This window comes from Lycorma delicatula, chromosome 1 (assembly GCF_047948215.1).
Source record: "Lycorma delicatula isolate Av1 chromosome 1, ASM4794821v1, whole genome shotgun sequence".
Taxonomy (NCBI): Eukaryota; Metazoa; Arthropoda; class Insecta; order Hemiptera; family Fulgoridae; genus Lycorma; species Lycorma delicatula.
In genome coordinates, this window is record NC_134455.1 from 247,689,699 (window position 1) to 247,716,383 (window position 26,685).

General features: G+C 29.5%; 1 protein-coding gene across 1 annotated transcript in view; it reads right to left on the reverse strand.

Annotated features, from left to right (window-relative positions):
* Positions 1-26,685, reverse strand: part of Sema2a (Semaphorin 2a) — a 567,293-nt gene that overhangs the window by 62,521 nt on the left and 478,087 nt on the right. Inside the window, exon 6 of the mRNA XM_075354839.1 lies at positions 13,852-14,122. Within this exon, the coding sequence (XP_075210954.1) occupies positions 13,852-14,122 (271 nt within the window). The remainder of the gene's footprint in view (positions 1-13,851; positions 14,123-26,685) is intronic.

The following is a 26,685-nucleotide window of genomic DNA, read 5'->3' on the forward strand; positions in this document are numbered from 1 at the left end:
TTAATTTCCCATGGTTAAGTGTGGAAATTTTTCCAAACTCTTGCATTCGAGTACATTGCTTAGCTTGGGAAACAAGTCCTCCTCTATATGAGTAACGTGCTACCGTCTGAGTTGTGAATTGAAACTTCTACAACTTCGTAACCAGTAATTTGTTAATTGTGAGTGTTAAGTGAGCCGTTTCTTTATGTGTGTTGCATTTAAATATATTTTATTCTGCCATTAAAAAAGTTTCATCAAATTTATGAATATCAATGATTGAAAAGGTAAAAGATGAAAATGTGTTAGTGCATACCAGTTACATACATATTTTTCTAATTCTTAATTTTGACTACAGATGAGAACACTATCAGTGACTATCGAAAAAAGTGTAGTGGAGCTGCTAACCGAAAAAGGGCGGCAGAAAAATTACAAGCAGAACAACAGGTGTTATCGAAAACACCAAAACTTCAAACATTCTTCAGTAAAAGTAAGAAACATTAGATTCTATCTATTTTTATTAATTTCATTATTGGGTATCCCGAATGTAATAACACTGAACAAAATAGTACCGGACAAAAATACACTGATCAAAACAAAATTTGGACAAATTAGGATACGGACAAAATAACTCTAGGGAAAATAACATTCTTTTTCATTCTTCAAAATCATATATAAAAAAATTCCACCGCTTGCTGACATCATAATCTTTAAGAACTCAAAATTCATGATTGGACGATTTTAATTAGCGTATCGAAAAGGTAAAGCTCGGAATCTTTTATACCTGAAACTAATTAGGAAGGGTCAAGCTTGAAAAGATATATTAGTTTTAATAACTTTTCAACATTTGGATCGGTCGAAGGACCAAAAAATGTTTGTAATTTTTAGTAATTTTGAGAAATTTCTTCGGAAAAATGACATGTACACCATGTTTCCGAATGTGGAAGTTGCATACCATATGTTTATTTGTACTGGAGTTAAAAACTGCAATGCTGAAAGGTCTTTTTCTTGCTTAAAAAGAATTAAGACATACCTCCGCTCCACAATGACTGAAGATCGCTTAAATAGCTTAGCTACAATGAACATCAAAGCTGATATTCTTTTAAAACTAGACTGTGAGCAGATTATAACAGATTTTGCTACAAAAAAAGTAAGACGAAAGTGTTTCTAAGCAAGTTAATATATATGTGGAAAATGATCAGATTCAATTTGTAAATATATTATTATACGAGGTGCGACAATAAAGTAATGAGACTGATTTTTCTTTGCAAGATGTGGCAACCCTGCAGCTTGCGTAGGCACACCATCTTTGACCTTGGTCTATAAGCTACTTCTAGTCCAAGCGGCACAATGATGCAACTGCTCAGTGGTGAGTTGTGCTGTAATAAGTCTCTTGTCACAGAAATGAAACTGCAAAATATTGCACAACGGTATGCCATTTCTTTTTGCGTTAAATTGGGTGAAAATGCAACAACTTATGGTAAGCTTCAGAAGGCTTTTGAAGAGGAGGTTATGTCAAGAGCTCAAGTTTTTCGGTGGCATAAAATTTTTAGTGAAGGCAGAACGAATGTTGAAGATGAAGACCGCAGTGGACGACCATCAACCTGACGGACAGATGTCAACTTGACCAGGGTGCATGAAATCGTACGATCTGATCGAAGATTATCCGTGAAAATGATTGCAGAAGAACTCAACATCAATCGAGAAATGGTTCGTCAATATTAACTGAAGATCTTGGTATGAGAAAGATTTGTGCAAAAATGGTTCCCAAAAATCTCACACAACAACAGCGAGAAACACGGAAAAATGTGGCAGCCGATCTGTTACAGCAAACGGAAATCAATCCAGATTTTTTGAGCTGTGTTATCACTGGTGATGAAGGTTGGTTTTTTCAATACGATTCAGAGACAAAACGCCAAAGTTCGCACTGGTGCTCAAAGGGATCACCCAGACCAAAAAGGTTTTGGTTACGACCAAGTTAGTTTTCAATTAAACGCACATCTCAGGAGTGTCAACCTGACTGCACAAAATTACACTTCATTTGCATTCAGACATATCATCCTCATTCATCCTCTGAAGTAATACCTTACAGTGGTTCCAGAGGCTAAAGAGGAAAAAGAGGGATCCGGATCTTACTTCAATCATTGAATCATTATAATGATTGAATGATTATTAATGCATGAACGATGAATTATATTTGATTACTATTTTATAATCCAGTGTTGAATACCATTGTGACTATAAAATATTATACAAAAATAGGTACAACATATAAACATGGTTAATTTTATTATAATACCCGCCTGTCCCAATAGAGAAAGAGTGTATATGTTAATACTATTATTCGTTCTTAATTTTGTAACAAAATATACAGAAAGAATTAAGTTTCTGGAATTATGGTACATTCCAATTTTTAGTTTTATTAATTTCAAATGAACTTCCTTCAGCAAGCCTTTAAGCATACCATTAAGTATTCAGCTGATTTTAAAGTTGTAAATGTGTGTCACATTCCTCTTCTTCTTTTAAAAAACACCTTTTGATTAAAGGTTATGTCAGAAGCTGAAATTATAGGTAACTAAGCAGTCAGTAAAAAATATGACATCAATTAGTCATGTATTTGAAATTGGCAAAAGAAAAAGGATTTGTTGCTTGGCGCTTATCAAAAAGATGATGGATTCGTGGACCGAAATCCAAAAAAATTTCCCAAATTAAGAGCCAGAACTATCTTTGTTTATTTAAGAAAAAATGGAAGAGTGTTTTGCAGTTTCTACATAGATGTGCATAGGCAAAACAAATAGCTTTAGCAAGTAATATTGTGAAATTTACAGCTAGCAGAGACGGTTTCAAAAATTTATGTGTAGATCTGGTTTGACTGTAAGAAGATAGACTATATATCACTATATATCAAAGATTGCCAGATGCATATGAAGAGAAACTTACAGGATTTCAACATATGTTATGGCTTACACCATTTCAAACTATCACAAATATATATATATATACATATATATATATATATATAATCATAGGTAACACTGATCAAATGCCTATATACTTTGAAATGCCACAGAATTCAACTCTAAGTTTGACTGGTGAAAGAAGTGATCCTGTTCGAACTACTGGTTGTGAAGAGAAAAGGTCTACACTTACGCTTGCCATTTTAGCAGGTGGAACAAAACTTCCACCTTTTGCTATTTTCAAGCGAAAAGACTTTGCCCAAAGGAAATTTCCCAGAGGTTAACTGTTCCCTCATTTCCCAGAGGGGAAAATATCTTCAGAGCTAATGATTAAAAGCTTTAAAAAGTGTTCAATTTCACATAATATTGATAGGACGGAAGATGGTATCCTCTGGGGAAAGGAAGAGGACGAAGACTCTGATTCTCGATTTGAAAATGGATATGAAAGTGAAAAAGGAGTTAACTAACTGGAAATCCTAGCAATTGTAAATAGTTATTTATCCATTTATAATAACATTAATAAATAAATCTGTGAAACTGAGGGTTGTTTACTTTTACTGAAACCAAATCTTTCATTTATTTAAGTACCTAGGTGTAAATGAGTATATATTCAAAAGTTTTTTATTTCTTATTAATCTTAAAAGTTGCAAGTGGTGGCAGAGCTTATGTGGATAAAACAAATCGGCTGATAATTTTAAAGAGAAAAATAAGTTACAGGTATCAACTGCAATGTTAATCTTTTTTCAATCATTACAAATTTAATAACATAAAATTTCTATACTTTTGAATCGTGTAAATCAAGAAGTGTAATTTGATAAAAAAATTGAAATTAAAAAAAATATCACCTGGTTTTCATGCTATAAATTCATTAATACTAATAAATAAATAAAAATATTACTACGCCATTAACATGCATATTCAATAAGTTTCATTAATTTGGAGTTTACTGATAAATGTAAAAATGCAGTAGTAGTACTTTATATAAATATAAAAATGATAGAATTAGTCAATTTGTACTTAAAGCTAACTGAACCTTTGATCAAAAGCCAAAAGTTTATATTCAAATAAATGAAATTTAAGGCATGTAATGTGCCATCCATGTCCTTATTTAGAGAATCATTAATTTTACCAATAAGAAGTTAATTACTATTTTTGCTAATATACTTGTACATATTTATAGTTTTTAAAAAGTTTTTTTATTCTTAATATCAGCAATGTTCCAAAGAATACCAGATGTTTAAGAATGCAAAATAATAGACCAGAGCTAAGGCCAAAATAAGAGACCTTTTCACAAATTTTGTTTGCATTTGATCCAAATCATTTTTAACAGTTTATCTAATGAGATTAAAATTACACCATCAATAATAAAATTTGTCTTTAAAAAAAAAATAAAATAATAAAATTTATTTTAATATAAATAATAAAATTTGTTTTTAAAAAAGGTTAAGGAACTTTTATTTCTTTGTAATCATGCAGGTAATTTTTATAGTTTTAAGTGGATAAAGAAAAAAGAAAAATAAATATGTCGTAATTATCAGCTACATAGCAAAAGTTAAGATATTTATATTATGAGTTATTTTTAATTGCAGAAACATTATAGCAGTCACAATGAACAGTAGTTAAAATGATTCAGTTAATAGCTTTCTTTTGTTGCCTTGCATGACAGTAAGTCTAACCTACTTACACTAATATGAATTAATGCATTATAAAAATAAAAATTAGAAAGAAATGTGGATAAAATGGACATCCAAATGGTTAAAGTTATGTGTAAGAGGAGCAAGAGTTGTGTCAGGACAAGGCTGAGAAGGTTAAATTGGTTTGAGAGAGGATAGATTGAGACAAGGAAGTGTGATTTCTCCACTTTTGTTTATAATAACTATGGATGGAATCGTCAAGTTAAAAGAAAATAGCAGAAGGAATGAGCAACTTGTTATTTACAAATGACCTGGTTTGAAGGGGGGGGGGGGAAGAGGCAGTCTGAAAGGGACATACAATGTGCAATAAATGTGTGGAGTAAAGAAAATCAGAATGTGGTATGCAGTTTAATGTTGAGAAAAATAAAGTGATTGTGCAAGACAGAAAAAAGGAAAAATTCAATGGCCCTAACTACGAATGGTAGAAAAATAAAAATGGTAAGGTTTACTTATCTGGTTATGGGATAATGGTTAAAAAATAAGTACAAGAGTATAAAGTGTAAGAAGTCTGATCTGGAATATGAAGGTACCTTTGCATGTAAGATAGTTATGTAGTAGGATTAGCGAGGAACTGAGATGAAGCCTTGTCGAGTCACTTAGAATATCAAAGCTCAGATGGTTTGGACATGTTGAAAGGATGAATGAGGAAAGATTACCAAACAGAATGATACATACAGAGGAAACAGGTAAAAGACCAAGGGCAAGAATGAAATAGATAAATACACTGATGGAGAAAGTGTGCAAAAGAGAAGATGTGGTGAAAGAATGGAAAAGAGATGGTTCATGGATTGAGGCAGATGAAATTTTGTAGAAGACCCAACCCAAGGAAACTTGGATTAAAAGAAACTGAAAATGATAATGATGAAGTAAAAATTTGGCTATAATAAGGAACACAAATGAGAAAATGATAACAGAAAAATAAAATCAAATTTAATTCTTAACAAACCAACAATTTTTTATTCAACTGATGTAATTCAGTTTATTTATGTATGTAATGTGTTTATTATGTATGTTTTATTGAGTGTGGAATTTCTCAATTTTAAGTATTGGTATATGTACAGTATGTTTCATATTTGTTAAAATTCTGCATGTACATCTGTAAAAGGCAAAGACACTGTTAGTTGTGTGTGACACACTCACTTACTCTGTAACAGATTTTACATAACTTAATGTATAACTGAATGTTACACTGAAAAAGCTGTCTTTATTTAAAAAACACTTAATTTTTTCTATTTATTTTATACTATTTTTTATTTTATTTATTTCTTTTTAGCAGTTAAAATTTTAAGGGTTATAACCCTCAATATTAAAAATTTTTTGTTTGTATTTTTGTAAATAAAATTCACATTTCCTTAATTAAAATACATAACAAAGATTAAATATAATTGGATTTTGTAGATCAAATTTTTTTAGATATGATAAAATTATTATAAGATTAATACAAAAACAGTAATTTATTCCAAATGAATAGTAATTTGTTTGATTAGTATACTTCTTTTTTTTTCATAAATACTAAGCATATTTTACATCATATGGAATAAAATTTGAATTGAATCATGAAAATATGATCCATAATATATTTTAATGCCATTTATTTAAATAACAAATTTTCTATATTTTTCAGTTCAACAGAAAACAATAATGCCATTCCTTTTCTATGAGAGACCTTACTGCAAACTAATTCATTCAATAAGCTAACTTCCTTGCTGTTATATAATCCTTTTATAAATGTACATAAAATATCTACAAATGTATTATTTACCAGTATTCTTCATTTTACATATGATAATACAACAGATAATTGAAGTTACAGAATTCAACTAGCTGCTATTTACTTCTTCCAATAGCAAATAAATGAATGGAAGTTATGAACGAGTATGTGTCAACGGACCAATTGCTAGAAGTAACTATTGTTAATCTAAATGTGTATACATCTCTGTAGTAGCAGAAGCTCAAATTCACTAGACACAATCAAAATGTTTCAATTAATTTAATATAAAATTGGACATCTCCTTGATTCTTCTGGGCACAAGAGGCCAAGCATCTTCTGAATCTACACTGTGATGAAATCTTAATACTTTCCATTTTTTAACTACTCAATGGTTGGCACTAAGTACAGTCAACTTAAGCAGTACATTAGAAGCTTTCCTATTTTACCTGTTTGTAAATAAAAAGTATATAACCTTTAAATCAAATAACACTTTTAAACTACATTAAAGTTAAAAAAAAAAACTACAATCCACTTTTAAAATTAACATAGCTATTAAGAGACAATAAATTATTTTTATTACAAAAACACAGGAAAAATAAAATCATGTCATGTAATTTCTGATGATGAATTTTCTAGATAAACAGCAGCCAAAAACCATTTAAAAAAAATCGGATGTGGACACCAAATGACTTCCTTGTATGTTTATTAAATTACATATACACATTTTTTTTTTTTAAATAAAAAATACATAAAATTTTTTCCATTAATTACTGATATTTTTTCATTTTTTTTTTATTATTGTTATTATTGATTATTTATCATAGAACTTTTTTTACAATCAGAGGTTAATAATTTAACCTCTGATTGATTTATTAATAATTATTAATAAATCAGTATATATAAATAAAAAAAAAAGTTAAAAAAAAAGGTGATGAAGTCTGATTTGAACTGATGTGCCTTTCCCTTGTAATATCAAACTATTTCATTAATTAAAATTTTATTTGTAACTCTGGAAATAATGAAAATAAGTACCACTTATGATATATCGTCAAAAATTCCTCAATGAGGGCTTATTACTGCAGTAAAAAAAAAGTCCAAAATCCAAATTTTTTTTGGATTTAGGTCTTTTTTGGACACTTTTGGTTCAGTCAATTGCAATCAAAAGGGGAGGTGTACAATTAGAAGTTACAACAGTCCTAAATCCAAAATTTCAACACTCTACAGCTAATCAATATCGAGTTATATGCGATACATATGTATGTACGTACATACATCACACTGAAACTAGTCAAAAATGGATTTAGGGATGGTCAAAATGGATATTTCCATTGAAATCTGAAAACCGAAATTTTTCATGATCACAATACTTCCTTTACTTCATACAAGGAAGTAAAAAAACTGTTTCAATAATAGACTTTTTTTTTTGTGTAATAAAAAATTCAAATTACTTCCTTAATTCTTCAGAAGTGCTAAATCACCTTTAAATAAGTTACTGATATTTTTTTAAAATTCTTTATGATTTCTTTTTAAATGGAATGCATTAGAAAAGCTTCATGTAACAGAATGTTAGAATTCAAAAATCTTTTAATGAATTAATATTAAAATTCAAATCATTTATATATATATAATTTTTAACACGTTTTAAATTTCCTTTACTGTTAAATAGTATTAATTACAAAAACTGTAAAGAACTTTCATGAATTTGTTTAACACTTATTTTAATTATTTTTTTTAAGTCTCATAGTTACTTCCAAACAATATCATATAAATTTTTAACGTTCATAATTACTTATCAAGCATAATATCATTATGGAATCCTAAAATAAGTGCATATTAAAATATTTGAGTTTTAAAACTTGATAAAAAAATCAAGAACTCATGCAGAGTTCTTTTAAACTCTGCATGAGTTTAAAAGAACTTAGATTTTATTCAATGGAAATAACGCCCTTGACCAATCACCAATCTGTTTTCTTAAAATCTTTATACACCCAGTACCATTCACATGACTGTAACACATTTTTTCGTTTTCTTCAAAAGACACAGTGTATTCTATTTCAGTTCTAGTTTTACAGAGGTAAGAATTGTAAATCAGTTTAAATCGAATAATGCCTATCATTTTGTTTGTAATAAATTTGTCAGAAGCTGAAGAAAAATTGCATAAATTGAAGATATAACCTTTTGTATTTGGATTTTTAAGTGAAATTTGTTCATACATTATTTGAATAACCTAGTACAGACACATATTGTGAACCAATGACAAACAGACAATTCACTAGTACATAAATAAAAAATAATTCACCAAATTCATAAAATTCACCAAGAGAATATGTTTCAAAATTTCAGAATGTTAAAGAAAAGTTATCATCATGGTTGTATTACACATTATAGGAGTAAAATATAATTTTTGAAAGAAATGAACTGAAAAGTAAGAAAATTAAACAGATATGAAAGGTATGTACAGCAATTTAACAGTCAGAACAGATAAACCGATAACTTTAAAAAATCAACTAAAACAAAGATAATGCTGTACTTTTTTTAATCTCATTACAATAACTATATGTTTGTAACCTATTTAAGAAATGGATGAAATGGATGGAATAAATATATTTACATTTACTATACTTCACTTGACAGAGAGAAAAAAAAAAAGAAAAATTGGATAAATTAAGTGAAGTACATGTTTTTAAAATGGAATAGAACTGAAATTACAGAACAATTATTAATTTTATTTATATATTTTCAAAAATCAATTACATTCCTGTTCAAATAATTAAAAGTTTGTTTTTTTCAGTAACTGAGTTGTCAGTAATATCTGTATGATGTTTCTGACTAGTTTAATAATAATAAAACTTTTCTCAAAAGTTGTACAAACAGCTATTAGTACTCTTAATAAAAAAGTTAGATAAACATTAGTTAAAGAAAAATATTTTTAAGAGTTTCTTGTTTATCATCAAGTGGGACGAACATTTTCAAAGAACTGCAATGCAAAAAGATATCTTATTTTATCATTTATTATAATAATCATTTGTAATTGTAAATATCAGTCAGAAGACTATTTCTTTTTTCATAAAAGCTTCTAGTGCTCTTTTGGTTCGATAACCACTTAAAATCTATCTCTTCAGTTTTATTCTTTCTTACTATTTGTATCAACTACCTAAAAAACCTATTAATATGTAATTATTTACGTATACTAGATTAATAAAATAATGAAATTCATTTATGTGACAATAGTAGTATTGCAGTATGTAACAAATCATATGATGAAGATGATAGACAGCAATTTTTAGCATAATTGTCACTTACGCATGAGAGATCCTTTTACTTTATAGTAATAAACTTCCAGTAATTACATGAATATAACTGAATCTTCTTTTTTAAATAGAATCATAGGTGACAATTTTAGGCTGTTTGATGCTACGGATGTTGTTTGGTTCTTAATTTTCTGAACAATCTCCACAAATTTCTTACTGTTTTGCAAATTCCATCCTCTAGGATGTGATTTGATGGGAATTTTTCATCACCAGTTAGAAGGAAAAAGGCACAATGAAAAGACACAGGTACAAAAATGATTCTGGTGAGTGAATTCTCAGACAGCCATGAAGTCATGTCAATGCTGTGACATAAGTCAAAGTAAAAGAACCAATCCAAGGGTAAGATGCAGGTAAACAAATCGATATAATATATGAAGTTGGAAGTATACCTAATGGAAAACTAGGAAGTGATAATGATTCTAATCAAATGGTTAAAAAGTGGGTGAGCTGATTCAAGGTCCTGTTAGAGCTGTATGTTGACCAAGACTTGAGTCAAATGTATTTTGAGAACGTAAAGTTTTTTGAACATATGTAAAATGCAAATAATTACTTGTTTCTATAGTCAGGTGAATTTTAATATAAAAGAACCTTGTATCGAGGATTCCATTTTTAACAAAGATTATTCAAATTAAAGTTCAGTAGATGTTATTAACACTGACCTGATGCAGTACAAAGATAATAAAGATAAAATAATAATAAAAATAATCTTACAAGAACAAAATGTCATAAAAATACAAACAACTTTCAAATAAGCTAAATTAGAAACATAAATATTCAAGAGGCTGTGTTAGGTGTGCATTTTTTTACTGTTGCTGTCCAAAGAAATTTTACACCATAGTTTAGAACAAAATTACAGAAAATTTTGTGAAATCATTTCACAGTGATCACTCTGGGTTGAAGTTTAGTCAATGCTTAAAGATAATTTACTGTGTGTTGTGGTTCACAAAAACAACCATTCCATTAATTGAAATTAAAAAAAATTACATTCCTTATAAATCTTAATAAAGTGATATATAAAATTGCTGGTGAAAATTAATTATTAATGTTAAATCCAAACATGATGAATAAGAACAATCTGGATGTTGTACACGGTAACTGAATAAACAAAACACTGACCTAAATAGCAAGGAATTTGTTCATTCTTTTGAATCGCACATTACAGAAAATATTTTTAAATATTTCTGAATTATTATCCAAACACAATATATTATTGTCAAGTGCATTCAACCTCAACAAAGAAAATGAATAAAATTAAAACATATAACCAAAAATTTAAAAACTGGAAAAATTAAGTTTGGTAGTATGGTTATATGACATAGGATCACAAGTTTTCCTCCTAGAAGTATTTCTAATTTATTTATATTGCATTGGAATTTAGTAATTACAGGTAGAGTACTTATATTCCTTCCTTTCTTTTTACTGTTTAGCCTCCGGAAATTACCATTCAGGTTTTATTTCTGAGGATGAGATATGTGTGAGTGTAAATGATGTGTAGTTTTGTACAGTCTCGGTTCAACTATCTTGAGATGTGTGGTTAATTGAAACCCAGCCACCAAAGGACACTAGCATCCACGATCTAGTGTTCAGATCCATATAAAACTGCCTTTACTAGGACTTGAACGCTGGAACTCTCAACTTCCAAATCAGCTGATTTGGGAAGACGTGTTCACCACTAGACCAACCCGGTGGGTTAGAGCATTTATATTACCTTATAAGAAACTCATATATCTCCTAGCTCAAGGTTTTGGGTGACTTAACTAACATGCTCCTTTGTATTCATTTTTTCATCCTCAGATTGTGTCAAAATTTAGTTGACGTGATTTGGAAAAGTAAGTATAATTTTATTAATAAGAATGTACTTTGTTTTTTATAAATTTCACACGTGCAGCTTGTTCTATGAGAACCACTATACATGTACCTGTGACTGTATTCTTTACTGTGTTGTACATATAATTCAGTAAAAATTACGACAATTCAAATAAAAATACTAAATGTCTCTCGTTTATCGTATTTAAAAATGTAAGAAAAATTTCATAATTGAAAACAACAATTTAATAAAAAAAAGAGTGTACACTGAAAGCGATATACTTTCCTCAACTCAAAAGTTGCTTCTGGATAAAGTATTAATTATTATTCTATTTGAGAGTAACTTTTACATAAACAGCAAAAAAATTACTTGAATTTTAAAAATAGGTAGATACGTTATATTTTTCAAAAAAATTAATTTAGTGGTAATAACAATATAATAACTTATAAAGTCAATATAAAGTGAGGTTACTTTAATCTTTGTCAGATGAGAGTGAACAACATTGGAGATTAAACTGAGTGACAGAAACACAGAATGGGTTGAGATGTAATTTGCACAGCATACAGGGGGATTGAAAGATAGCATCAAATTGAATTTAAGCTAATGCGATGCTGTATAACAGAGGGCCAACAATATAATCCACCTACTTACGACCTGTTACTTTCATAATGATTATAACTGTTATAATAGACAGAGAGGAGAGATCTGTCCATTATTATTACCAAGCACACTAAACACGCTACCTTAAATTTCTACTGCAAAGGTAAATTTAATATAATCTAATGATAAGAAATTTTTAAATTACAACCATTTTGATTATTTTTGTTTCAAAAGCAGAAAACATTACTTAACTAACATATTTAGTTTTTGTCCATAAGTAGAATTATCTAAACGTGATAAAGAAAATATTCTCTTTAAAAAAGAAATCATTTTAATAAAAAAAAAGAAAGGTAATGTTATTATTATGTTATCTTAATGTTATTATTTTCATTTTATTATTTTTTTTAATTACAAAAAGTGGATTATAACAAAAATAAGATCTATATAAAATTATACACCCATCTGTACAGACTTGGATGGCAGATAAAATTATTTGAATAAGGCTAAACTATTTTTAAACAACAATTCTATTGAGTGCTTTGACTTTGAATTTTAGAGTATGATAACTAGTATAAACAGTTACAATTTTAAAACATTAACTGATTTTGGATCATCTAGTGGAGGCCAAACTAGAACAACTGACTGACAGGAGATGGTGTAATAAATCAATCTTTAAAATTGACATTTGTAATCACCTCACAACAACCCTTATAATATCTGGAAATAATCCCAAACATTTATGAAAAATTTTTAAATATCATCACTTTTAAATATACTTTGAACAGTTGGATTAATTTTATCAGTAGTGGAAATCACTGAAATTTAAGACAATATTATGAAAGCAATTAACTGCTTTTAAACTGACAACTTAGGTTACACTTAAAAAATACTAAATTTTTTAAATTCAATTTCAATTTTTTGTTGGAACAAAACCAAGTAGTAATAACACTGACTACAAAAAGTCGATATTTAAAATAAGAGTCGAATTTAGATATCCAACCTATAGGTGTCTCAACATACCTGAGTGAAGTCAAAAAGTGTCGTCCATTTACTGAACATATCCGACTTTTTTGCGATTAATTTCTGAGTTTAAGCATCAAAGTCATGAGTAAAAACACAGTATGGATTTTTTTGGCATATGAAAAATGCCAAGCCTGACTAATGCAAACCTATCAGTTTGGGCTTTTTTGACAAACAGTTCTCCAGTTAATTGCTACTTTTCAAACTAATAGAAATCAGTCAGCAATGGTTATTTTAAAAACATAATTATTAACAATGGTGTAAAGTTATTAGAATACTCTTTGCACTTCTCAGAAAAAGACTTCAAACTTTTCAAGATTTCTTAAACATATTTAGCTAAAAAACCGGTTGAAAAATACAAAAATCATTAAAGCTTATGACTAAACTTTTACTTTTTGCTTTTGATAAAATTACTATGTACTAATAAAAGAAAAAAATTACAGACAATAAGGTAATTTACCTAGCTAATTATTATAAAAAGTTTTAAGTTTATCAGGCTGGAGATTTCCCTATTATGTCATAGGTACTGAAAGATACTTGGATGTAAACTATACAGCCGACTTAATATCTTCGCAGTTCAGAAATGTTAAAATAAATGTTACTATTTTTATTCTCATAAATAATATAGATTAATGTAGGATGTGAACCTTTTTCTTTATTAGGCAAAAATAGTATGGATCAAAACAGTACAAATTGATTTAATAATTTATGGAGGAGGTAAATAAAAAATTCAAATATAAATTTACTCAAAATAATTAAAAAGGTCTATACTTACTGTCCAGCCACTTTGAATCGTACTTCAATGTCCTTTTAAATGTGTATTCACGACGACCAGAAGTGAGGTTATGTAAATCAGTACGAAATATAACAGCATCAGCCTTCGTAAATTCAGCATTTGTACCAGAATAAAGAGCAGGTAGTTCTCCTGGGTTACCACGTTCAACCCATACAGCTGTGGAATTGTCGTTCGGATCATACGGACACTTTGCTATCCCAACACCCACCCCAGGCACGTATTCACTGCGAGGTAGATGAGTTAAATTAGACTGTAACAAGATAAAAATCAATAAATTATTTTTAACTTTGCTATTTACTACTACTAAAAAAATTTAGTAGTAAAAATTTATTTATGTATATATATGTTGTAGTAAGTTAGTACTTACTACAACATATATATACATAAATAAATTTTTATATGGCTAATGTTTTTGTGATGTGAAATCTTCAATTTTCTAAATTAAGTTCTTCAATCAGAAATTATATTTCTCAAACTAAAACTTAATCAGTAATAAAAAGAGATTTTATCCAGTTAATCCAATCAAAAGTTGTCTTTTTTGCTACATGACAAACACACTTTTTTACCCCGGAAAGTTTCTGCAAAAACTTACACTTAAGTTCATATTTCCATCTTTTCTTACGATAAGGACAGTATTTCATTAGGCTCAGATGAAAAAAAAAAAGAATAAAGACAGGATAATTTATCTTAGCATTCTTTCAAGTGCTGTACCTCTTTCTAGGTTAATGAAGATGAAAAGTCTTTAGATATTTCATTATTAAAGTTACATTTTGAAATAAAAATTCAAAACAAATTTAGAACAATAATATTTTCAAAACAACTTTCTTCATTTCTTTTATTTTTAAAAGTTTTAAGCACACCTTACAGTATATTTTTACTGACTCTGAACTAACAATCTAAGTAACTAGAATGAAACTTTTTTTACCTACTCTGTTCTACCCACTTTTATGGAAGTTAGGCAGAAGGGTTTGGCGCAATTTTTACAGCCATATACCTTCCTAAAGTAAACCTGCTTTAAGGAATCTGTAGGAAAATGTTTAACGGGTGAGGAGTTCCATGCTTGATAGATTCGAACCAGAAACTCTCCAGATGAAAAACAGAAATATTGTTCCATTCCAAAATTTTATAAAAATTGAATGTTAAACAAATTTTGGCAAAGCCCACTCAGTATAGAAAACTATCCGCCGCAATACCACATATTTGTAATAAATGGAAATATAAAAGTCCAGATAATAGTATAATTCGAACAGATAATTCAGAATAAAATATAAAAATATAAGCATGTTACTCATCCTAATAATAAAAATGTAGTGCCTATAGATATAGTACGATTTTGTGATCATAGATTTTCTGAATGCTCCTTCATATATACGTACAATTTAATTACTTAAGAATTATTTCTGTATCTTCATTTTCCAAACTACTATTTTTCCATTTATTTCTTCCCACTTGGGTTAAATAAGATCAGAACTATTTTAATTAAACAGAAGGTAGGTTTCATCGGGATTGGATCAACAATTAGGTTGATCTAAAAGTTCTCATAAATCTTTCTCGAAACCCTCATCTGCAGAAAAAACTTTACCATAATATCTTCTTATTTAGAATGTCTTAGAAATAAATAAATAATAGAAACTAATGAAACAAACATTTTCAAGAAATTTTGTTTGTATCTTTTTTTTTTAAAATTTGATGGTACTTTGTTCCTTTCTGGTGAAATGTACCGTCTTTATAGAGATTTTTTTAACACAATTAAAAATCTACTATCTGCTCCCACAGTACAATGAATATACCTAGGTGTTGAATGTCTACAACTGATTTGAAGAAAAGAAAGCCCAACAGCAACTAACTGCTCTATGTTTCAATTATTCCGGCTGGCAGCCTGTAACAGAGGCCAACTGATGATGGTGAAATGATATTTTTGTAGCGCGAAGAAATTTCACGCTGACCAGGACTAAAACCCAGAATCTCCGGATGAAGACAGAGACGTTTCTACTCCACCACGGAGATCAGCATTTGAAGAAGTAAGAAATGATAACAAAGACAGGATCCGATTCTTACAGCGGATGAAGGACATTACCAATATTAATGTATCTTTTTCTATGTTGCCATTCTTTCTTCTACTCTGGAATACAGGCCTCATGAATCGAAAAAATGAAGTTAAATTCCAAGAATTTATTTTTTAAATAAAATAAAGATTTTATTTTGGTCTAATACCACCATATAATCTCATATAAAATGGATTTCAACAAAAAACATTATTTCCATTAATTATCATTAACATTTCTTTAGGAATGTAAACGAAAGATAATTCATTAAGTTTCAAAGGCTATTAACTAAAAACGTTCACCATTCTTCTTTTTAGAACATTCTTTATAAATAAATACGTTTTTTATTTAGATAGCTGCATAATTAAACAATGTATACAATACGTCACGAACGGGTAAGCTACTACTCGTATAAAAACTGAATAGGGTTTTCCATAGGGGATCGAGGGAACCATGAAAAAGTACAAAACAAAATTATCAATTAATAACAAAAAAGTTAAGGGGTAAAAGTTAATATTTAAATATAAAACTATAAAAAAGCACTATGTGAGAAGAATAATAAATAATAATTAAAACTCATATACAATAAAATAACCGTTTGGATGGTTATATTTCTTTGTATGTATGTATTATTTGTTAAATTCCTGTATGTATTATTAATGGAAGAGGTCGAAGGAAATTCCCGAGTTTTAAACAAAAATAGTAATATCGGATTTTTAGTTAAAAGTATCTTAATTTTAAATAAATCGGTAGAAAGATATTTTACATGTGTCGGTGATTTATTTAAAATAGCGACAGAAGCATAATAAGGTCTTTCTCGAAGGCTGAGTATTGTGCTGTGTTAAACGAAAACAGTTTTGTTAGCTGGTTTGAGGGAGTTTCGTAAAAATAATCCAACGAAAAATTGAGAATTTTTAATTGACTAAATATCCATCTACGCATTCATATTTATAAGCGTCAAAGATAAGCTGACAGCTCTCCTGAAAACTCGTTCTTCTGACTCTCTAAAGGAATCCAAATATGGAATATACAGTAGTACTAATTATAATATAATACTAATTATACTAATTATTACTAATTTTAATATAATTATAATACTAATTTTACTAATTATAATATAATTTTTAATACTAATTATAATATAATTTAAAGAATAAAAAACTGACAACAAAGTTGTGTTATACTTTCCTGACACTGGTTATTTATTTTTATGTAGTGAAAAATAATTATAAATGAAAAAAGTTTAATAAATCGATAATAATTAATAATGGAAAAAATCTACTTTTTGGGGGAGGGGAAAATTTGGGAACATTTTTTTTTTTTTTAAATGGTAATATAACCATGTACTGAGCTTGATATAAAATGGAGTTATGTTTGCAAAATTTCGAAAAAATTGATCCCAAAGAAACCTTCTACTCCACCCCTTGGAGATATTTACCCCCAAACCTTTACCAACAAATTGCCCCATATACATGAGTCTGTGCCAAATTTTATAAAAATTGGTTCATCCAGTCAAAAGTTATTAAGCTTCAAACACGCCAACACACATACATAAATACGTATAAACACTGCTTCCCTCTTTTTATTTTCTTTTTTTGGGGTCCTTGAGTCATGAAACATCGAGAAATGCAAAAAAACTCATACCCCATTTTTTGACTGATTACCAACCATACTTTCCTTTTTGCAGCATAACTCTAGAGCTGTAATCCCAAGAAAGTAAAACTAAGCCACCGAAGTGAAAAACATAAATAAGTAAAAAAATATAATATAAGGAAATGTAATAAGAATTCGCGGTTGCAGCTTGACGATGCAATATCACACAGAAAAAAACATGATGTTGTTCCTACGTGTCTTTGAGAAGAAAGTTATTATTTCCTGTGGTCTATGGCCACTTAAGTCGCCAGATCTATCTCCCACGAATTGTTTTCTCTGGGGTAATTTAAAAAAAGTAGTGTTCAAAAATAATCCTCGCACAACTGATCGACTAGAACGGAACATTGAATTAAAAATATTTCATATATCAGTGCTGTATCCAGGAGGACATTTGAACATTTATTCTAACAAAATTTAAGTTATGAAATTATTTAATTTATTTCTTAAAATTTAGAAAGGTTTTTTCATATATTTCTTTCATGCATGCCTTTTTCTACATAGCTTGCGTGACTTTTCGCTCATTAATTAATCTGTAATTATTAATTACTTAATTTGTTCATATTTTTAAAAAGTAACTTTTGTTCAAATAGTCCAAAATATTGTCATTACAGGCGTGTTTTAACTAAATTTTTGGGATACCTTAACAAAGGACACACAGGTTGAAATCACAGAAATTTTTATACCTTTCTACAGATTAACAAAATCACTTTAAAGCATTTTTTTTATTTTATTACTTATTACGATGTGTATAAATTAGGAAATTATTAAGTGATAAAAATTCAACACAATCACCGGAAGAGTAGTAATTTTTTAAGTACACGCAAATGTCGAGAAAATTCAAAAATACCTTAAGATTTTTTCTCATTATTCCTCATTTACAATGAATTTTAGAAAAAAACTGTTAATAAACTACCCTACAAAATTTGAGAATATTTTTCACAATCAAACATCATTTTTTAATTCTGAAAGCCAAAACTATTATTCTTGGAAATGATTTTTTTTCAGCAGTTATCATTTAAATGCTGTAGTTTTCACATTAAACGATAAATATGAAAAGATTAAATACTTGCAGCAGGCAAACATCCCAACTTGAATTGTTACGTAAATTATTCTTAAACATTTTATGGAATCCATTCTGTTAGTCTTTATGACGCTTTAAATATGAGTAATTTTTAACATGAATAGTTTTAGAACAGTTATTGTTTACGTCACAGCCTAAATTTTATAAAAATAAAATTCGTAAGATTTCCTATGACTGAAATGTTTTTAAATGTGTTCAGCTTCAGCGCTCGCGCCTTTCGTTAAAGAAATACATATTTTTTATACAACAGTTATATTATCTTATATACAATTTATATAAAAATCTGCCAAAAGTCCCTTAAAGTGAGATCTGATCTAGATCCGCAAAATTCTTACGTCCAGAAATATCTTTACCAGACTGTTCAACATGCACAGTCCGAGCGAAGTCAGGTTACAACAAGGCAGCAAATACCCACAATCCAACAATAATGTTTTCACTTTAATTGGATATTCACAATCCTAACAAAGTTTTCATTTATTTACGGTTAAAGAAATAAAAACTTAAATTAGTGAGTTCGGGTGAAGTTACCGAGACAGTGATTTCTCACTCACATAGAACACTGTGAAGCCAGTAATTTCATTAATCACCTCGCAAATAAACAGTATTAAAATAAACTTATTTTAATGATAGGTTTTTAAAAACGTTATTAGAAGTATAAAACGGTAAAAATGAATTAACCTCATTTTAAGTCGATAATAAAATGATCCGGTATTTATTGTACGAGAGGGAAACTTTTGAGTGTATCCCTGAAATCTGGCGCCTGAGACAGTTATTTAAAATTATTTTCTGAGTTAAGGATGGGAGTTAAAAAAGAAGAGGATGAAGTATGTTATGTTACAGAACGTAAATGAACAAACAGAAAATGCGAAGAATAAGATGAAATGTGCGACGAGGATGGGAAACTGATGGGAGAACTACAGAGTGAATAAGTAGGATATTTAATTTTATGAACCCCAGGAACCGTCAGGTGGGCGAATATATAGAAGCGGTTAGCACATTAACGACCTTAAAGAAGTACAACCGGCAAAGAGGGAAGAGAAGCTGCAGTGTACGACGACTGAAGCAAAATAAAAAGAACAGGAGGTGAAGGGGTAAAGTTGTTAGGTTTACAACAACCGTAAAAAGTCTTCATCGCTGCTTCAAATAAGAACACCGACCACTATACTCGTATTTAGGCTATGTAGTAGTGAGAAGCTAAAGAAAAATTGAAAGCGTACGCCGACACGGACTAATAATTTACAATATACAATCCCAGTATGGATGTACTGCTACATAATACAATAATAATACTAAGGCGGTATTTTATTACACTAGCTATAATGTAACCCGAGTTTATTACCGCTTAAATTTAATACAAAAGCCCGAGAGCGTACCCACGCGCAGATGCATACACAAACTACAGTATACTAATACAGCACTCCACAGTGTAACTAAAACTATTAACAGAAACAAACCTAAATATATTTCGCTCAAAAAATAAATTTAACTCGCAATACCGTTAAAAAAAACCACACGTAGTAAAATTTATAATATGAAATACCAATAAAACTCAAATTGCGATCTAATAATATAACACGCCACCCACACTAAAATATAGACCTTGCACATACAAAACATTTTCGAAAAATACCCAGATCAAATTATCAAATACAATTACGGTTAAAAATTAACAAATACTAAGAAAACAACAAAATAGTATTAACAAATACTATTTTGTTCATGAACAAAATCCTAACATCAAAAGTTTTTTCCTAGTATAAAATAGTTGCTCATAAAACAGGTTATGTCGAGAAATGTTTGTATAACACTTGGTCCCACAAGCAATTATTTTAACCAAAACCAAAAAATGTGGTCCATCTACTCCCGAATTATGAAATCATAAAGATACGAATCGCCTCGTAAAACCTCATTTTCAGATCGGGGTTCAACAATTGTTGTAAATAATGTCTTACGATGTTTTTAATATTACGGGATGAAAGAAAAATCCGAATCGGCTAACTCAAAATTACTGTCAACGTAGTTACCAACTGGTCCCAATAACAATTTTTTTTATTAGAATTCAATAACAGAATTGTGTTGGAATGTAACAAAACAGAAACAGAACCTTCTATGCAAATGATAAAAGGTAGCCGAATAGATTCATACAGTCAATTTTCAACTAGATTATTGGCTCGTGAACAAGTGAGCAGTAACGTTAAACTGCACGGCACAAAAAAATATTGGTAAAATGCAACAAAAACATAGAGACTGATGAAAATTATTTTTTTTAAAAAGTCACTAATTGGCTAAAGCAATCGTTTAAGAATACTAAATAAATAACTAGATTATAATAGATACATTTATTAATTTAATAATAGATACGTAACAGGGTTATGTAGTACATAATAGAAGAGTACGGGTTTATAACATTTAAAAACAAAAAATACACCTCATTTCCCTACTTCATGAAATGTTTAAACTATCAGTAACAAAATTTTCTCTTTTATTAAAGAAGATCCACAAAAAATTATTCTCTAAAATATTTTACCAAAACAGAGTAATCAAAAGAGAATCTAAACTTTGAAAGGTAAGATACCCTGAATTTAATTTTTAAGCATGTATTATATCACAAAGGACACTTCCTGGTTTAATGGTTTAATAACCAAATAATTCAATATGTTATTTTGATCTTAATCTCAGGTAATCATCTCGGAGGTCTTAAATGATAAAATATTAGAAGAAATTGCACATTACTGTCGTGAAAAATCGTCCTATCCCTTACCTCCACATTTAGTACGCTCTGTAAATGGGCAAAAACGCATGGTTCCACATCGAGACTATAAGTGGTTCCATCAATAATCAATCTATGGGAAATCCAAAAATTAAACCAAAACAGCAAAAGCATTAAATTGACGTATGAAATTGATATTAAACAGATATAATTTTTGGATATCAAATTAATTCGTAGAGGGAATGAAGTCACTTTAATATGTACCGTAAAAATACGCACATTGTTACGTATATCAGAAATTATTTTTTCTTTCTGTATAACATAAAATAGCACCTTCAAAATGCGATGGTTTACAGAGCAAACCGGATATCGCTTGATCTAGAGGTTTATCCCAAAGAGATGAATTTTATTAACAATGCAACCGTTCAATAATTTTACTACAAAGACCACACTAATGGTGATCTTCCTAATTTATTATCGTATTTCTAATTTATTAGAAAGATGGTTTCAAAAAGAAACGTAAAAAACAGGATCTGAGTAGTTGAAAATACTTTACCAATAGTGAAGCAGAAAATATGAAAAATTCATATTTTTAACACAAATTCATATTTACGGGTAGGCATCAATTTCCAGTACCCTTGTTTGAAGCTCAATATACAGAAAAGAATGGATTCAAAAATTTAACTAAAGCAGTAAAAAAAATTGACCTTCACAATAATATAAAAAAATGCATGGGAAAAAATTGTATACCGTCCTCATATAGCAATAAGAGAAAGAATATTAAAACAAATTGAAGCTTTAACTTTACCGTGTTGTGTAGAAAATTGGCCTTTTTCCACGCTGAAAATAAAACTAAACCCGTCGATAGATTAGTTGGTCAATATATTTATGTAAATTTAAAAATTCCAATTATAGGATTAACAAAGGCAAATTAAAATTAGAATAAAGGAGTATTAGCAAAAAATGTAGAGAATCACAGAAATCGGATGTAATTATATAACCTATTGCCTAAAAACCGGTTACGAAATTAATTTATTAGAAAGATGGTTTAAAAAAAATAGTAAAAAACTGGATCTGAATAGTTACAAAGTTACTTACCCAATAGTGAAGCAGAAAATTCATTTTTTAACAACGGTAGGCATCAATATCCAGTACCCTGTTTGATCTCAAATTTGTTAAAAATCCTTTCGTGAAAGTTTTCAATCGTGAGAGAATAAGCCCGTTATTCCCATACTTAAAACAAAATTGTTCACTACTGGGGATATTAGTTTGATTACTGCCAGGCTTATGTTGCCTTTATCTTTCTTGAGATAAGTTTTACGTACCTGACATATTAAAGAGGCGTGCACAAAGACTTGATAGATAATCGGGATTTGGGGTTTAAATGCTTAAAGATAGTTATAAAGCAATCTACGCTTTCTACTGAGTGTCTAGAATGACAATCTATAAGTATTTTTTTAAGTTTTAATTTTTATGGTTATTCCAATATGCCGGGTAAAAATATGTGTTATCAATTTTCCGAACGCAAGGGTATCGGGAATATTTTATCTTCCTATTAATCTCAGAGCCCCATCAACCCCTTGCTGCTAGTCTTTCTACCCGCCATATCAGGTATTTAATATTTGTTGGCATTTATATATTTCTTTTTATTTTAAGATGTACGGAGTTAGGGATTGTATTTGGTCTATTTCAGATCGGTTTTTGAAATGTTTTTACTTGGATTATTCACTGGAAGATTAGCAAAATATTTGCATCTTTCCCTTCAGCACGTACAGGGAAGGCTTTTTGGACTAGTAGGAATGCATCTGATGGGGCCCTATAGTTGCGTTATCTGTAGGCTAATAATGATAAGACGAAGGAAGGATAGTGAATCGATAATATTTCGTAAGTATTGTTTGTGAATTTATATTATTTTTAATTCCTTTGTTCTTATTTAATTAACTTATTTTACATATTTTTTTAATATGTTTTTTCAGTACTGTTAGTGATTATGACAATTCAATAATAATCAATTAAAATAATCATTTCAATTTAAATAACCATCTAGGTTTAGATTTTAAGTAAAAAAAATTAACAGTTTTTGGAGTATAATAGGGTTTTTCAATTAATTACACCCTTTGCCTACGCTGCAAAGGGTGAATAAAAAGAATACCCTTACAGCAAAAAATAAATTTGAAGTATTAAGAACACTAACACATATCCAAAGGCTCAAAAACAGAGGTTACTTTGAGGTTTCGGGAGTAAGGGAAAAGCATAACAGTAACACGAATTGCTAATTCATAGATCTCCGTTTCTCACTCTCAACAGAACGAACATAGTGCATTTAACACTTTTTAAGGTGTCGCGCGATTTAAGTAGCAAATTATCGACTTCTTTAAAAATTAAAAATGCCTGCAGTGCCTTCATCACAAAGTAGCTGTCACGTGTCAGTAACAAGATCATCAATCAGAAACTATTCTGATAAAAACTCGTGCGCTTTTATCGTCGTACAACTTAATTATTCCATCAAAAAATTAATTATTTCATTTCTGTTTATAGAAGCTAATAAAAACATAATTCCACGCTAAGAAGTGAAGGGCATTGTAGATCAAAAATGTCAAAGAAGGTATTCTATATACAGCTACGAGAAATAGTTGTATTCGTTATTTAGTAGATTATTGTAACAATTTTCATTTGGCGGACGCGGTTTGAATTTTAGAGTGCATCCGTTGCTACTCAAAAGGAATTACCTTTCCATATCAATCGGTCGACATAGGACTAAATCATTAACACGAAATACGCATCAGTATCATACTAAGAAAGTATCAACAGATTTTTATTTTTTATTAAAATAATCCACCAAAAATCTGACTAGAGGCTTTTCATTTTGCGAAGGCTTTTGAAAAATATGTAATTATAAAACAAAATGAGTTAAATTTAGACAGGCTATTTTTGAATTTCAGTAAAACTAAAATAAAATTAATTTTTGTACAAATTCCAACGTAGAATTAAATCAGGTTAATATTTATTTTATAAAGAGTGCAAATACAATCGTACAAAACTAATCTCGTTATAAAACTAACTTAAGTGAAAAGCCGTGTTTTTATGCGAAATATAGCTTAATAACGTCATCTGAAAAGGAATGCGAGCAACGTAGTATTATAAGGCGCTTAGGAGTAGTAAATTATAGAAAATGTAAAACGTTATCAGGGGAAAAGGAAAAAACCAACCCGACCAGCAAGAGCCCAAAATGGTTTGGTGCCGGAATGGGACCCATAAAAAGAACGAGTCTTGACTTCAGCTCTTACTCTCCGATGTTAGGAAATGAATGTTTAAAAAGCGAAGAGAGAATGAAAAAGAAAGACGGGGAAAAAAGAGAGAGCGACGGGAAAGAAGAGCAAGTGAAAAGTGTTCGGTCGGGAAAAGTCATCGGTAACCCGCGTTCTAGACCTACTACAGGCTAGCAGTCTGGGAAACTTTGAAGCGATTAATTTCCCAACAACACCGTAGGTCACACCGCAAGTGCCACCTACACCGCACTTTCCTGCCTAATTAATCCATTCCTCTTTTTTTTCATTCCATTATAGAACAAATCTAAGCTTTCTCTGTCAATTAAAAAACGCTCGTTTGCAATAAGAGACTGAAAGAAACACTAAAGTAGTTTTTTTTTAAAATATATCACTCGGGAATAAACTTTATACTACGAACTTTTGTCAAAACCAAAATAGCCTCTTTTCTTCTCCTAAACGTAATTAAGGTATAATTAACTAAGCTAATATTCAACTGTTATGAACTGATATTACCGAAACGCTCGTATTGCCAACGTATCTTGAGGACCTTAAATAGGTCCTTAGTTTTAGTATTCGAACTGCTTATATTAAGTGCTATATAATTAATTCGCTAACTTGCAATGTCCACGATACAACTAGGATCGATTAAATATATAAAAAAACTCGCTCTTAATATTAAGATCTGTCAGAAATACAATAAGCGAAGTTTAAATGAAATTTTACAAACATAAATTCATCAGGTAGTTAATAATTTCACTTCAAATTTCAGCAAAAACTCTCTATAATTTTAAAGAAAAATAGTGCAGAAATAAAAGCGCTTAAGATCTAACAGCTTACGTCACACATATCACTGAAGAGTCCAAACCAAGGAAACAAATGATAATGTTACAGAATTGTAATCGGCTTCACACTGACAACTTGATGTAAAAATACTTTTTTTCTTTTTTCTGTTTAGCTTCTGGAATCATCTTCAGAGGACGAATGAGGATGATAAGTATGAATGTAAATGAAGTATAGTCATGCACAGTCTCAGGTCGACCGCTTCTGAGATGTGTGATTAATTGAAACCTAACCACCAACGAGCACCGGTATCCACGATATAATATTCAAATCCGTATAAAAGTAACCGGCTTTACTAGGATTTGAACCTTAGAACTCTCGACTTTGAAATCAGCTAATTTTCGAAGATGAGTTCACCACTAGACGAACCCGGTGAGTTCAAAAACAAAACCTTACGGTATGAAACGATTTAAACGTTAGCTCGATCTACATTATTTAACAGTAGCAATATAAAAGACATAGTGAATTTTTTAAAACTTTACTCGATTCATAAATGCACGATGTACGTTTAAAAGTAACCAAGCATCGAATGTACTTTCTACTTACAAAACTGCTCTAATATATTGATAGTCAAAATGGGCGCTATCGCCGTCTGGGGGACCGGCGAAAACTCTGAAATTTTACTCACCTATAATCGTAATTACCGATTGGCCTCTCATCCACACGTTTTCATATGCGTGCGCACAAAATAGAGAAACGCACATATTCTATTGGATAGAGAATGAAAAGGGATAGAATTACCATGAATTGGATAGATAATTAAAGGGATATAAAAGGGATGCTATGCGCAACTAAACTATGTAGAAATATTTCATTCAAAGATTTCTGCTCGTTACAAAAAAAAATAAAACTAGTTTTCCCGAAATGAATAATTTAGTATAATCCGCTATGTAATAAGGTGTTAATTATAACCTATTATTGAAGTAAGTTCAACATCGCAATGACTTCCGAGGTGGTAAAAGGATTTTACCAAAGGTAATGGATGAGTTCAGTTCATGTTTCCTGTAATGCCTTGTTCAGTTAAGATTTTTTTCTCTTTCTTTCCTCATTAATTCACACAATTTCCTCTTTTTACATACATATTTTTTCAGCTTTTTTTTTTTTTTTTACTTCAATTGTATAAATGGACGATTCAATAAAAAAAATTTGTTCTCTAAATAATATTATAATTAAGAAAAAAATTAAATTATACATTTTTTTTAGGATGACTGCTGT